This window comes from Drosophila pseudoobscura, chromosome 3 (assembly GCF_009870125.1).
Source record: "Drosophila pseudoobscura strain MV-25-SWS-2005 chromosome 3, UCI_Dpse_MV25, whole genome shotgun sequence".
In the NCBI taxonomy this organism is placed as follows: Eukaryota; Metazoa; Arthropoda; class Insecta; order Diptera; family Drosophilidae; genus Drosophila; species Drosophila pseudoobscura.
The window spans coordinates 16,336,468-16,351,546 of NC_046680.1; the positions used below are offsets into that span (position 1 = coordinate 16,336,468).

Here is a 15,079-nt window from a genome sequence, read left to right on the forward strand (position 1 = left end):
TGGGTGGGCTCAAACTCTGAACCCAGAGCAACGACAATTGTGATTGCAGCAACAGAGAAACACAATACACCAACTAATTGGAGCCCAAATGTAGGAATCGTTCCGTAGAGGGGGGCTTAAAAATGCTAATAAATTATTTAGAGCCCTGTGATCCCAGGTCCCAGTGTCTCCTGGGCCTGTGCTGGTGTTGGGGCCATTGGGTGGGTGGATTATTTATGCTGCATGTCAGGAAACTAAATAATGTTTGCTAGATACAATGCCTAATTCACTAATACTCGAACACTGGTAAAATTATTTCATTTACTCGTAATTTCGTTTCTTGCATTTTCGTTAATGCTGCGCTGTGGCTTAAATTTGTACAGACTGCACACTAAGACATTTATGTATGTTTGTTTGTTTAATAAGGAATCTTCAATATATATATGTATATATGTATGTTTATATTTATACGCTTCTAGTACATAATAGACATCTATTGGAAATTCAAACGTGCTAGAATTTGCGTGTATTATTGCTCATACGAGCATTGATTTGTTTAGATTTTTTCAAAATTATCACCAGTAATTACGCGTACGACTACACTATGCAGTTGTCCGTTTGCCTTTAAAACTTGACTTCGTCCTTCGTCTGTCTGTATCTGTATTTGTATCTGTCTGTGTCTATGTCTGTAACTTTGTCTGTGTCTGTTTCTGTTTCTGTGTCTGTTGTTTAGTGTGTGTGTGTGTGTAATTCGTGGTGTAATTATGTTTATGTTTTTGGCTATGCCTGCCATCGCACTCCCCTGCCCTCATACGAGTAAAAGTAACCACAATACTCGTAATACTCATAGTCTCGGGTTCTGGTAAAGTACTTTTGTTGGTTTTTGGGGTTCGCTTGCATTTAAAATTGACTCACGCTGCTTCGTTTTCTTCCTCCTATTAAAACTATATGTATATATGATGTATATGTGTATGAGTGGTGTCTTATCACCTCGTTATGCCCTCTGATATATATATATAAATATTTATGTATATAAGTATTTGTAAGTGTGTACGTAAGTATAAACTATAAGCCTATAAGAATATAGTTGATCTTGAATTCGTTTTTATAGTTTTATTCTTTTTCCATTTTTAATTCATGTTCGATCTCAATATGCACATGCACTGTAGATAATTATGAATTCGTTTCGGTGTACAAAGTTCTTGGTTTTGTTTAGTGTTTTATTCTTTAGCTTTTTGGGGAAATATATAACTCAAATCTTAGAAAAGGTTCGTAGCAACTAAAAAATATCTCTTGATCGTAGAAAATGTTTAGCAAATTGAGTATATCCTGTAATTGTTAGGCTTGTTAGGTGGTAGGCTTGTAGTTGTAACTCGTGTAAGCAGCATGGAAGGAAAATAGGTGGAAAAGCGGAATCCGAGTGCTCCGAAAAGTTGCAGTATAAAGCTCACTGAAAGACACATCGGAAACAAAAGGAACTGTTCTTCTGTTTCCTCCTTCCCTCCCCTATAAAGTATTCTTGTAGCCAGTTTTCAACTCGTGTGTGTGTGTGGTGTGGTATTGCTGTTCTTGTGTTTATTGGACGGTTTCACAAATTTTCATAATTTTGTTTTTGATTCTTGGTGGTTGTCAATTCAATACTGGATACTGAATAAACTGGTCCATTTTGTGCTGCTGGTGTGTTCAGGCGAAGCGCATGAGACTACCATCAAATTCTGGGATAGACTCTGCCAACCGGCCATCGTCAATCGAGGGCAATGCCATCCCAGACGAACAAATCATGGATTGGGTACACAAGTGTGAACAAATCGGAAAAAATGCGCATTTCCTGGAGTTGAAAACTACAAGGCAATTGCAAACGCAGAAAACCAAAGCAATGGAACGGATAACGAAACAAAACAAAGCAAAATAATTGGTACTCAACATACAGTAGCATGCAAATAGCGAAAGCCAGCGGACTATGCGGCCTTTCTTCTCGTAACAAGTTCTGGCCGCTAACAGCCTTAAAGTGATTTACAATTTCAATTTACCAGAAGTGGCTACGTAACGAAATTTGACTAATTTTCTTTGATTTGATTTTGAATGCGTTCAACTCAAGCTTAAATAATTACTACTAGAAAATAACCTTCCTGCTAAATTTCAATTTGGGAAAAATGCTCAAATGAACTAAAAATAATTGTCCTAGTTTTCATTTCTCTTAAATTTTGTTTTAAAATAATACTTTGAAGTAGTCGCTAATTACAACGTATGGCTTAGGCCCATCATGGTATTCCTTCGATTATTTGTTTAATTTGTTTGCTCTATATGCTTACTCGTATTTACAATTGTGGTTGGCGTTTTCATAAAGGATTGTTGCAAGGATTATGTTCGTTTGCCATTTTGCTGATTATTGGAAAATGTTTGGGTACCTTGGATTATCCTTTTAACATTTATAATGCCTAAAGTGTAAAATTGCCACTTGGGCCGTTCTCTCTGAATACTTCTTCAAAATTTCGATATGTTAAAAATTCAGGATTACTCGTTAAGTTATTTGGCATATCTTTTGGTTTCTGTTTAGGTATAGGTATATTTCTTTAGTCGCTGATCGTAATGCTCGTGAATGAAGGGAAAAGGGCGTGAGGGATGTGCGTCTTGGTATGCCATGACTCTAACTTTCTTCTTTAATTGCCTTTGATGCATTGCGAGTGTTTTACAGTAGTTAAGCAAATTATTTGTCACGTTTAAATTCCTAGTATGGAAAGTTTGGGAAAACTCGATAATGCTGCTTCTGTAGCGGTGGTGGTTATCAAAATAAAAATGCAACTGCCAGATTCTTTTACATATATATTTATATCAAAAAATGAGCGCGCATGTTACAAACTCTGGGCTTAAAGGATACGCGTTAAAAAATAACAACAAAATTTAAATATTAAATAAAACAAATCATATATAGTACATATATCATATACGGACATATATGCAATATACACATATATATTTAACTATAGTTGCCGTTTCATTCTCAAACAGCAGCTAAATATATATCTTTTATTTTGTTTTGCTATTTCAACTCATAAAAAACTAAATGTACGATATTAAAAGCAATCAAATACGCAATAAAAATAAAACGCACAGACACTCCCTCGCGGGAGAAGCCGAATAAAACTATTAACAATTAAAAATCAATATTATCAGATGTGTGTTTATAAATTATATAGCTACCAAGTTTGTTATTTATAGTTTTTTATATTTCATATTTTATATATTTATTATTAATTTATTTTTTATTGATTGGATTATTACCTAATTAGGAGCTTCAAGATCGTTGTTGCTTTATGTTCTTAAAAATTAATATTTATCAATTAATTATTAACGAGATTTTCTTTTTGTTTTGCAATTTTTTCTCTCTTTTTATTGTTTCTTTTTTCTCTTTTTTGTTGCGGCTAATTTAAGCTTGTCAATAAATCATGTTCGTAATTTAAATTAAGTACAATAATACTTAATCTTTACAAAAATATTGTACAATTAATGATTAAAAAACAATTTACATAATAACTAAGACTGTAAAGACACTTGAAATAATTACACGAACTAGATTTCGAAATGAGAGGGAGTTGCAATAAATAAATAGAAGGAAATAAAGTCTCGTTTAAAGCCCAAATTGCACATAGTTTGATTGTATTGTTGTTTAATGATGGATGAAACACGATCTGTATGGAAGCAAATGATTCCGTCAAGCGGTGAATGGTGAATGCTAAATGATAAATGGTGAATGGTGAATGTGGGCGGCGAAGTGTGCGGGAAGGGGGTGTTGTAGAAATTCGATTCGCGGCCGTGGCATAGTGTAAGTATTCGTATTCGTTGATTTGAATTTAATATGTATGGAACAACGCCCTGTATAATGTACAGACAGGCGCTGTCAGCTGAGACTAACCGGGTCTCGCACTGCCGCCTGTTCGGGTTCGAAATGATAAAATGATAAACGTAGGTGAACCGATTAGATATACATAACACTACTATACTTAGAATTTCTGGTTTATGTTTAGTTAAATGTCATTATAGATAATTTAACATACGCCTTTGATATGGTGTTGTTGCTTTTGCTTTATTGCTGATATCGTTAATTAATTCTTTTCTTTTCTTTTCATTCATTTTCTTTACTGTTATTTTCATTACCATTATCCGCATTTGCAATACGCCCTAATCCTCCTCTGCGCGTCGTCGTCGTCGCACTGCTTTTGCTAACTTTACTTGGAGTTCTGAAATGTTTGACTCTTTCTTCTCTAACTTTAAAACGCCTCAAAAATATGTTCATTTTTGTTTTATGTCTGCGGTTGGCATGTCTGTCTCCCCACTTGCACTTAACTTAATTTCTGGTAGGTTTAATATTTTTGTTTTTGTTTTGTTTGTTTGTTGGTTTTTGTTTTTAGTTATTTTTACATTTAGTGTAAAATTAATATTAATTTTAATGTAAATACAAATACAGCTCATACACATAAATTTATGCCTTTTTCAACTTTGTAAACTAAGCACAAATATTATGTTTATCGTCTTGTCTTTTCTTGTTTTGTTAATAGTAAAAACATTGGCTTGTGCAAGTTTTTCCTCTTCCCTCTCTGTGGTTTTCCTTTGTTTTCTTTTCTTTCCTTTTCTCTTCCATTCTTTTTTAATTCTTTTTGCTAAAGTAAGAAATTTAAAATGAACTGCAAGTGCTGCAGCAGCAGTGCGCAGTGTTTGCCTTTCTCATAACTAAAATTAATAAATTTCATTTAAATATGCTAAATTTTTGGTTTAAATTTACACATTTATTTCGCTTTCAATAAATAGTTTTGTTAAGACTTTTTCTCACGCCCGAATACTTGTCGAAATATTGTCCAAGGAAATGTTTCTTATTTGTTGCATATTTAACCGTATCCGTATCCGTTTCTGGTTCCGTTTCAAAATCTTGATATTAACTAAACAGATATCTGCCTGTGGGATAGGAGGTTTGTGAGAGGGATCGGATCATGGGATCGCGGGCAGGGGATCTCCTTATTTTAACATTCATTTTATTATTTTTGGTTTATTCCGGTTTATGTCGTTTCGTTTTTTAATTTTTACCAATTAAACGTTACATATTATACAATTGGATAAAATGGATTCAAGTGTGAAAAACAGGAAGCAGTACAAAAAATGGTTAGTGTGCTTTCTGGCTTGCGTTTTGTTGTGTGAGAAAGTCGTCTTCCATTTTTTGTAGCCCCATTAGCATTTTCATTTGCTTTCCAGTCGCCTCGCAAACGCATGTAATGTCCTGTAATATTCTATATAGTGTGCATAGTGTGTTGGCTTTTTAACGAGTCCGTACCATACATAGGACGACAGATAAAGGGTGTCTGAATCATTGAAGATGAGTTCAGTTGTTCTATGTAAGTGGCTCGTAAAAAAGTACATGCGTTTGCGCCGCCGTGGTCTTCTGGTTGGATTTTTCTGGTTCTGTGTTCAGTTTATCAATCATTTGGATGCTACAGCATTTTCCCCTTTACTGCTGGCACTGGCGTGTTGTCGCGTGTATAATTTTTGTAGTTTTGTAGTTTTTGTAGTTTTGGTTGTCTTATGCCCTCTGCTTCATGGTTATTGTGTAGTGTGTTCTTGATGGGCCTGTTGTTGTTGGCCTCGCTTACACAATCGTTATCAAATCTCAATTGTAGATGTCCACCTTGGAGTCGACCTCATTCTCCTTCTCGATCATGCCCTCGTTGGTGGCATTGTTCCAGGCTCCGTTCATGCTTTTCGAGGAGGAGAAGCACAGCTTCATGATGAATGGGAATTTGGTGCCTATGTGGAGAGGGGGAGAGCACGGATAAAAGAGGTATAAAGCGATGTGGTTCCTTCACAAAAACATTGATTATAGCACATATATATTTAGTTTGGTGTAGTAATGTGTATAAGTGTTGTATATTCTTGAATTTAGTTTTTCATTGATTTTGCTGGAGGAGTCTTCGATTGTGTGTTTCACGAATGGATGGATGGACGGATGGATGATGGGGGGTTGAAGGGAGTGTTGAATGAAATGGGATTATAGGCTGAAATATATATTAATTAACCCCCAACTGCCTCCTCAGCCCTGCCCTGACCGATGCCATGCAATCAAGGCCTGAAGTCGTTGGGTACACAGCCCGCAGTTATGATCCCACAAATATACAATATGTGGGAGCACTGCCTAATATTGGTCTATATGCCGCATATCAATGGAATCGAAATCACTCATATGTGAAAACTGTTACACAATGCACACACAAATACCCCCACAAATACGCACACGAGCCGATTCAGAGTGGGAGAGCAATATATTTGCCTTCAGCATAATTCTGCTGCCTGAAAGTAGGCAATGTCCCTTGTTTGCACTCGGCATTTCCACTCTCGTTTCCATTTGCATTTGCATTTCCCCATTTGCTTCGGTACGATTGCGTGCGGCGTGCGGCGTGTGGTGTGAGGCATGGGTGTGCATACGTGCACGAGTATTTGCATTCTTTACACTTTTAATTACTGTTTGCGATGCACTCGAGCGGCACTCGGAGCAGCAGCAGCAGCAGCAGCAGCAGCAGCAGCGTCAACAGCAAATAACCAAACAAGGATATCGACAAAATTATGCGAAAGGGAATGCCACTCTACCAAGATGTTCCTAAGCGCTTTCCCCACAAGGTGTAAACAATGATAATACTGGAAAATGTATGCCAATGCCAAGCCCATACTCGACTGAACCAATTTTCTGGTGGCTGGGCTTGAAGAGACATCCGATAGTGGCAGATGAAGGCCGGAGGGGCAAGACTTTGGCATAGTTGATTTTCATTGCGGACAAATGATGTTGCCACATCTATATTGCCCATGTATACAAGGCTAATAACAACCGATAGAGTGGCGGGGGTAAATCTGCAGACCCAGTCGTATGCGGGAACTGGTGCTGGTGAAATTTTTATGTGAAAACTTTTATTGGTCGTCAACCCGCTTGAAACCGAGTCCCGGGTCCCAGGACCCAGGTCCCGGGTCTCGGGACTAATTGTTGGAGAAACGCCTCCAGCGAGCGACCCATTTATGAATAACTACCAACTGGAATTGTTTATCTTAATGACCAAATTAAAATTAAAATTTTCATCGCGGGCAACGAAACTGGAAAGTTTGCTGGGCAGAAATCAGCCAAAGAAACATGAAAGGTTAAAGTTTGCATTGCGTGGAATGGGGCTGGGGCTGGGGCTGGAGCAAGAGCAGGGGCTTGGGGCTTGGGGTGGAGGTGGGATGGTGTGGAGGGGTGGCTGCTGCACAACAGTTGAAAGTCAAAAGGCCATGCGAAATAGCTGGTAAAACTTTTGACTGTCGAGCAGCGAGCAACGGCAAGGGGCAGGAGGTGAAGGACTAAAAGAGGAGTACAAAATAAAACAAAAATTCATGTTGCCTACTTATTGGGGCGTGTTTTTGGAGGTTTTGATGAGAGAATTTCGTGTAACTTTTGGATTCTGGGGTGGCCATATAAATTTGACTTTTTCTTCTTTTTGAAAAAACACTTAAACACAACACTATCTCACCTTTACCCTCAATAGGCAGATGGTTGCACTTCATGATGGCCAGGACCGCCTGCGAGATGTTGGGGAACTCGATCAGTCCCGACGACGAGCGCTCGGTCTTCAAGGGGAACAGGCGCACCGATGTGGCGGGCACATCCTTGATGTTGAAGATTCCAATCAACTGGTCCTCGGTCAGACCGGGTGGTGTGTTGAAGAAGTGCAAGATCTGTGGAGAATTCAAGGGGAATCAATGAGTTTGCGATACGGGCACGTATGGAGGTATATTGCGGATCTTACCTTGCTCGGTGGTTGAATGCGATTCTTGCTGGCCTGGGCCGGCGATAGGAAACGATTGTTTTTGGAGCCAGTATACTCTTTGAAACTGGGTGTGTGATCCGGCAGCAAGAATGGGTTGATCACCTCGGATAGGAAGTTTTGCTTGGAGAAAGCAATCTGTATTTTGCCGCCAGTGCCAACGGGAATGTTATTCAAGTGCTGTACGCAACGCTCAACGGCCACTGAATCGCCCATCTGGACCATGGCGGTGCCCTCTTTGGTCTTTAAGAACTTGATCTGCAAGGTGGAGAAATGCGAGTGTGTGAGGTTAAATTTCCGTCAATATGGAACGAGTTTCTCCCTGCAAGCGATGTCACCTCAATGCAAATAAATTCAATTATAGTGGGTAAACGTGTGTGCACCCCACCCCCCCATGTGTTCTCCGTCCGTGCCACAGTTGACCTTTGGCCATGGCTCCTCCCTGGCTGATTGAATTGCCACTCTTGTCGCTGCCCTCTCCCCGTTCCTGCCTCGTTTAAGCCAAGCAACGTTCCAAGCAATACACTTTCATTGAATTCAATTTAAAATTTCTTTCAAATGCAATTACATGACAGAATGGTGCCCTTAATTCTCCGCTCATTGTGAGGAGTCTTTCCCTCTTACATATATGTTTGGGGCGGGATGCCAGTCCCCCACCCCATTGTGTCATATCCGACTCTCCCTTATTGGGTCATCAAATTCTATCGTACGTGCCCAATTGCCAGAAATAGCTGAAAATATTTTCATTGCCTGTGATTTTTACTTGACAAATATTCGATTTGTCAGTCGACACTCTCGTTGGAGTCTGTCAGAAATGGATAACGCTGATATGGCGAGAAAAGTTCAACTAATTTTAATTGGATGAAGCGGAAAACTGAAACTTTCTATTCAAATCGCATCGCGGGGATCGAAGCCAGAGTCTGATCTCCTGAATTTATTGGCCATCCGCTCATTAGCTCATTCAATTTACTTTTCACCCCAAGTCTTTGGCACCTCGCTGCAAACGAACTGCAGAGCTGTAAAGATAATTGACCATCATAATTTCCAAAGCAGTAATTACAAAACACACACACAGAGGCACAGGTGAAAGTGAAAAATCAATGGAAATGCTGGCGGCGAGGCGACTTGGATGGTTGGTTGGATGGTTCCCCCGTTCGTTCACTCGCTTGGTTGGGTTGCATTGGCAAATCAATTTGCTGGACCCCGCTGCAAGCCATTGAACTCAATAGAGCATAGAGCGGACTCCGAGCCCGAGTCCAAGTCTAAGCCCGAATTAAAATTGCGGTCCGAGGGGGGCCACGATACGAGCCAATGCTGAATGTTGAAACGGGTTTTCGCAATCCACAACAACAGCAACAGACAGGTGAACAGGTGGACGGCCAGGCCCGCCAGCCCCTGTCCAAATTGGGCGAGTGCTGCTGCAATTTGGCTTTTCAAATGCCTTCATTTGGCGCATTGATGTCGATTGCTTTTTTTTTGGTTTTGTCAAAGTCACCGTCACCATTGCCGTCGCCGTCGCCGTCGCCGTCGCCTCGACACATGCACGCACTGAAAAGTGAGCCTGGCATTTTGGCCAGAGATTTTTTCAATTGCAGCTTCGAGACTGGCCACTGGCTGTATTGCAGTTTTGGGGTCAAACGAATTTAATTATGACTGCAGGCCGCAATGATTGGAGGAGGCTTTCGACTTCGGTCTTGGGCCACTTTGGCGCCGCTCGTCGGGGGAAAATTGTTTTCCATTGTTTTAACTGATACAATTACGACAGACTAGTTAGAGGCAGGAGAAAATGGTGGAGCCCCCCTCTGCCGTCTTTTGGTTGTGCAACTAAAATGTTTTATTGTTGGCTAAGAGTTGCATGCATTGTTTAATTCTTGAGAACTAGAGCACATCATGTGTTTGCATGGCCTCTTTTAATTGTCAATAGTCCAATCGGCTGGTAAATATTTAAAACTAAATAAATGCCCGAATGGGGTTTCATATGTGAGGCCTGCTACAACTCAGTGGGTCGCAATCAAAACGAATACGCTCGAATCGAGTTTAGGCCTGAACAGAGGGATGGCCCAAAGTAAATAAAACGCAAATGGGGCTTATCGAACACGAAACACAAAAGCGAGAAACGAAACGAATCATAAAAGTAAAACAATGTATAAAACTAAATATAGACCATAAATCAGTCAAGCAGAAAGCGGGCAGATAGCCTCTGGACTCGCCCCATTCCCAGTCCGCGTCCCGGAAAAACAAAGGGATAATGAAATTACAAACATGCAAACAGAAGGCTAACACAGACACACACCAAACACACATGGGCAAACAGCAGGACATCAGGACATCAGGACCAGAGCCAGGGCCACGGCCACTGCCAGGACTCTGGGCAAATCAAAGAGCGCTTCATGCCTGGATGGCCATTGCTGGTCAGCGGCGGCAAACATTCGGTGCGTGTCTAATGAGCTGTGCTGTTGCGTGGTGCCACCCGTTTCCTGGCCCTCCTGGCGCTGCTTTTGCCACCCCCGCGTTGCGTTAATTAAAATGCGACCCGCTCCCCCGGCGACCCCATCGCTTTGTTGTGCAATGTGGCATGGTGTCTGCTCTGCCATTTGATTTAATTGCTCACGCGCTGGTCGGCAACAGAGGAACCATCGCGGCTGGTTCTGACCTCTGGCCCCGCCATCAGCCTCAGCCTCAGCCTCAGTCCCAACCCGAATCCCATTTCCCCCAGAATCTATCCAAATGTTTTTTTAATGCGCATTTAATTGGGTGCGTTCCGTGTGTGTGGGAGTTCGCCTTTAAAGACATCCTCGATTTTGCTTTCGTAGCTTTTGGCCCTGTCAGCACCGACCTATTTGTGTCATGCCATTTAACCTGAAAATCAATTTGATGATGACTTCATCGCCCAGCTCCAAAAATAATTACCCAGCTTGCAAATGGCAACGGCTTCCAGAATATGCCCCAAATACCAGCGGAATACCGATACACCCGCCCGTATACCTATCGTCTAGAGGCCTCCATCAAATTATAAATCACAAAATGCAAACACAATCCAATTTTGTCGCCTCTGCTTCTCCGCCCATGGCCGTGCCTGGGTCTCGGTTTGGGTCTGGTCTGTCACATTTGACAGCTTTCTTGCCGAGCTTCGACAGGTTGAAATTCCATCTACGGCCTACGTTTTTCGGGAGGTTAATCAAATTTTTCCAGCAGAATGTTTATGCCAAACCCTGTTAGGACTCTGTCGCTTCTTGAAATCGACAACATCCGCTATGGCAGGGATGTTTTCTTTTGGCCAACACCATTCCAAATGAATTCCTCTGCTCATATAAGGGTAAGGATATGCTGGCTTCGGTTAGGCGCTGTCTAGGTTTATCCTTAATTTACAGAAGATCTCCATCCCGAATACTTTCCCATGGCATTCCCATTAACACCGACCCATCGGGGGTCGGACAAAAGAGAGGAGAAGGAAACTCACTTTGATCGAGTGGCCATCAATTCCTCATTCGCAATTCAAACATGTCGGCCCATAAACGGACACACACGCGGGCGACCACCCACACACACACGCCGCACACTTATACAGATTTTATAATGAGACAGCGGCCCTCCCCCCCTTGCTGAGGCGTGTGGGTGGACCGACTCTGTGTGCGTGGGTGGGTGCATTGATGCGATGAGAGAGAGAGGCAGGAATGGCGAGAGACAAGCCAGAGAAAAGAGACCAGGAGAGAAATGTATGTGTTTGCGGCTTAGCCGGCCAGTGAATAATGTTTGCGCATAATCATTTTTAATGGCTAATGAGTAGTTTCCGTCTTGGACAGGAAGTTGGCAATAAATTTCCACCACAGTCCAGGGCAAGTGTCAGAGCCAGAGCCCAGAAATAAACCGAGCTAAATGGCCGTGTCCTGAATTATCGCCCCCCACCCCCAACTAATGGCCGGAGAAGAGCCCTGTCTTGAGAGTGGGCATAGTATTTGCATGGATAATGTATCTAATGCCGAGGTCCGCCAGATAAGAACTTCGATCGTGCATTCTCAAGGTGATTTTCTCTGGATTCGAATGGAATTTAGAATGTATATGAAATTCTGACTAAAAAAACCCCCGCTACGAAAATGCTTTGCCCTCGGCCACTTCAGTGTTCGGTGAAAGTTATTCCTGTGGTCCCCAGTCGCCTTGACTCGCTTTATCGCAGACATAAAGAAAACAAAACATGTCATGGGGACCGACGAAGAGAACCCACGTCGGTGTGTCCTTGGTGAGCGCAATTGTCAAAGGACGCACACCCACACTCGCACTCCAGCTCCCCCTCTTCTGGCAAAAAAAACAAGGAGGGGCGGAAGCCATAGTTGCTATAAAGTGAAAGCAGTGGCAGTGGCAGTGGTAAAACCCAAGAAAGTTTTTAGCATTTGACTTTGATGTCAGTGGCGGGTGGGGGGGAGGGGGATGGATTCGGCCAGGCACATGGCACATGGCAAAGGCGCTCCATTTATCCACTAAACGCTCCCCAAGCGAGTATTCCTTTTGGCTTCCTTTTCGACTCACAATGAGAACATTTTGAATTGTCATTTGGCAAAGCTTTTAAATGGATTCCTTTTTTGGCCGTCATCGTGTTTTGATTTACAGCGACTACCCATCGTTTTCGCATTGTTGGAGGAAAAGCCCCCGGACTTTAGGACCCCAGTACCCCTAGCAATCCCTAGCACTTAGCCAGCGTCCCCATACCGCCTTCAGATAAAGCTGATGACGCTGCACTGATTGCTGTCCCGAGGCAGGCCACACACACATGGCTGCGGTATTAATCTAAAACGCTTTATCTAAATGTCCCTGCCGATCCGGCTGGCCAGAAGCAGTACCCTGCTAGTGCCATTGCCTCTCCAGGCGGTGTCCTGGCCTCGTCCTTTTATTGCCTTTCGTTTTATTTGCGCATTTACAAATGGCCCACAGACACAAAAAGTGTCTTGCGGTTCTCCACCCGCTCCATCCGTTCCGTCCGCTCCCCAGTCAAACACCTTTTTCCCGAGCTCTTTTTCGGCCAGGCCCTCGACACAAAGTGCTGACTGACTGCTGACGGCCAACGCAAAGGCAATGAAACGCGTCTTTCCCGTTTTGTCAGCTTTCCGGCTAAGTGCAAACTGGGTATATTTCTTTCTCCGTTTCTTCACATTCTAAAAAGGTTATAAAGCAAGGTTTTTCTCCCTAAAGTGTGGTTTTTAAAGAAAATTGAAGTCAAGAGAGCTTTCACTTTAGCTCGTTTCTAAAAATCATCAAAGGCTCTGCTCAATTGAGTATTGTCACTGTGTTTCACTCATTTTTGGGTTGGACAGGACTGCATCGCTTGTGCGGTAATATATGTATTTCGTAGTAAAGGTAAATTGCGACTTACCCGGGCCACGTTGCCGTACAGGCACACCAAATTGAAGAGCTTATCCGTGTTCGAAGTATCATGGTCCAGGCCATAGACCATCATGACGGCGCCCTGCATCAGCGACATCCAGGAAGAAAAAGAAGAAAAAAGGGAAGAAACGGGAGAGAACGGGAAGTTAATTAAAATTGTGTCTGGCAGGGAGGATCCGGCTTTGATCCGACTCCGTTCGATGGCAGCGTGCGCCCAGAGATTGCCGGAAATTCAAATAATATCCGTGTGATGCAATTCGTGGAGGTGCCACTTCAGGGGTGCACGCTGTCTTCGACACTAATGTGTGTGTGTACATACTTCCTCCTGCCACCGGCGGCGAGCACTCACCTGAGCCTGTCCCTGAGGTGTGAAGGCGACGGGAGCATTGCGTCCGGGCACCACGCCGGTGGGCTCCTTCATGAGTCCAGTGGGATGGATGGAGGCGCCCTTCCAGTTGTCCGGAGTGGTGGGATGATATTCGGGGGCTCCGAATGGCGGGAAGGCGGCGCCTGGTCCCAATAGCGGTGGCTCTTTAAATTGACAAAGATTGTGCGATTGAGCTGGGGCAACTAGTTGATGGTGTTGGTGGTGATGATGTGGTTGTTGTTGTTGTTGTTGGTGGTGGTGGTGTTGTTGTTGTTGTGGTGGTGCATGTTGTTGTTGTTGTTGTGGTGCAACTGCGTTTTTGTTCATTGATTTGTATTGTAAGTTTTGCAACCGATTGCATGCAACAACAATAAACGTTAGGCAAATCAACAAAATGAAACGAAACAGAAAAGGAAACGTATTCGGATTTAATTTAAGCCAGAATTAACTTTAAGACTTAACGTAAAAGGTTAGTATTGGATGGATGTACGTTTGATTTGGTTTTGGTTTTGTTTATTATTGTTGCATGCCCCAGTCCGCAGTCCTGAAGCGTTCTTCTAATTCCAAACCCAACCAGACCTCGAAAACCACGAGCCAGAGCTCCCAGACAGGACACATAGAGATGCCCAGCCTCCTCGGCGGCATGGGTGTGGGTCTGATATTTTTGGCTGTGGTCAGATGAGCTTTTGGGAGGGTTTTCGAAGCGGTTTTGCCCCTCCTTTTTGGCTGTGGTTTGGCCATGTAAGTTAATTGAATTTTTAGGCTGGGAGAGAAAAAATGTAGCGAATACGAGGATACGCCACCAAATTGGTCTGGGCTTTTCTTCGAGCTGCCATTTTGTGTTTTGCTTTATGGCGGCTGCATTGGATTGGTCTGTGTGTGTGTGTGTGCGGAGACCGGAAATGGCCGAAAATAGCCCATAGCTCTGGCACTGAACGAGAGTCGCCTGGTTGATCTACAATCCAATTTTCGTCCCACTGTGCAGAAATAACAATAAACATTTCCGCAACGTCGACTTCTGGCAGAGCCATCGACAGGGCCCCATCCCAGCAGAGGCGCAACCACAGCTACAGCCACAGCCGCAGCCAAAGTCGGGTAAATCTCCCACACACAACCCACTTATAATTAAAGCGGAAACGGCTACAAACTGTCAAAATGTCGCGGCAAATATGGCGGCACAGGCAGGGCGGGGGGGAGAGAGAGGCGGTGCCACAGCCCTGGAAGACATTTAATTAACTTTAAAAGTGTCGCACATGTGGCAAGAGCTGTTGCCAGTCTCTAGTGTTGTTTAACCCAAACACACTCTAACTTAATCACTCGCAAAGTAAATGCCGCGCACAGGGAAGGCTGGAGGGGGAGGGACTGCTGGGAAAGGCGTCCCACAGAGTCACGTCAGGAACTGAATTTGCATGTTATGGTCTTGTTATGGCAGAGCGGAGCTGCACCAGGACTCCATTCCAGAGAGCTGGGTTTTTTTTTTTTGTTTTGATTTGATTTAGTTGCAACGCTCGCTGTCTCTGGTTCT

At 43.0% G+C, this 15,079-nt stretch overlaps 1 protein-coding gene across 20 annotated transcripts in view; it reads right to left on the reverse strand.

The window, feature by feature from the left end:
* Positions 1–3,336: 3,336 nt before the first annotated feature.
* The window catches only part of sm (heterogeneous nuclear ribonucleoprotein L), a 101,288-nt gene continuing 89,545 nt past the window's right edge, over positions 3,337–15,079 (reverse strand). For 16 of the 20 annotated variants that reach the window (XM_015184832.2, XM_033378648.1, XM_033378649.1 and 13 more), the window contains 5 exons: positions 13,537–13,718; positions 13,177–13,269; positions 7,794–8,069; positions 7,518–7,722; positions 5,636–5,772 (listed from right to left, as the gene is read on the reverse strand). In XM_015184832.2, coding sequence (XP_015040318.1) covers positions 5,636–5,772; positions 7,518–7,722; positions 7,794–8,069; positions 13,177–13,269; positions 13,537–13,718 — 893 coding nt within the window. Of the gene's footprint in view, positions 5,773–7,517; positions 7,723–7,793; positions 8,070–13,176; positions 13,270–13,536; positions 13,758–15,079 lie in introns of all 20 variants that reach the window. The other 4 variants (XM_033378650.1, XM_015184835.2, XM_033378661.1 and 1 more) reach the window with 4 other exon arrangements.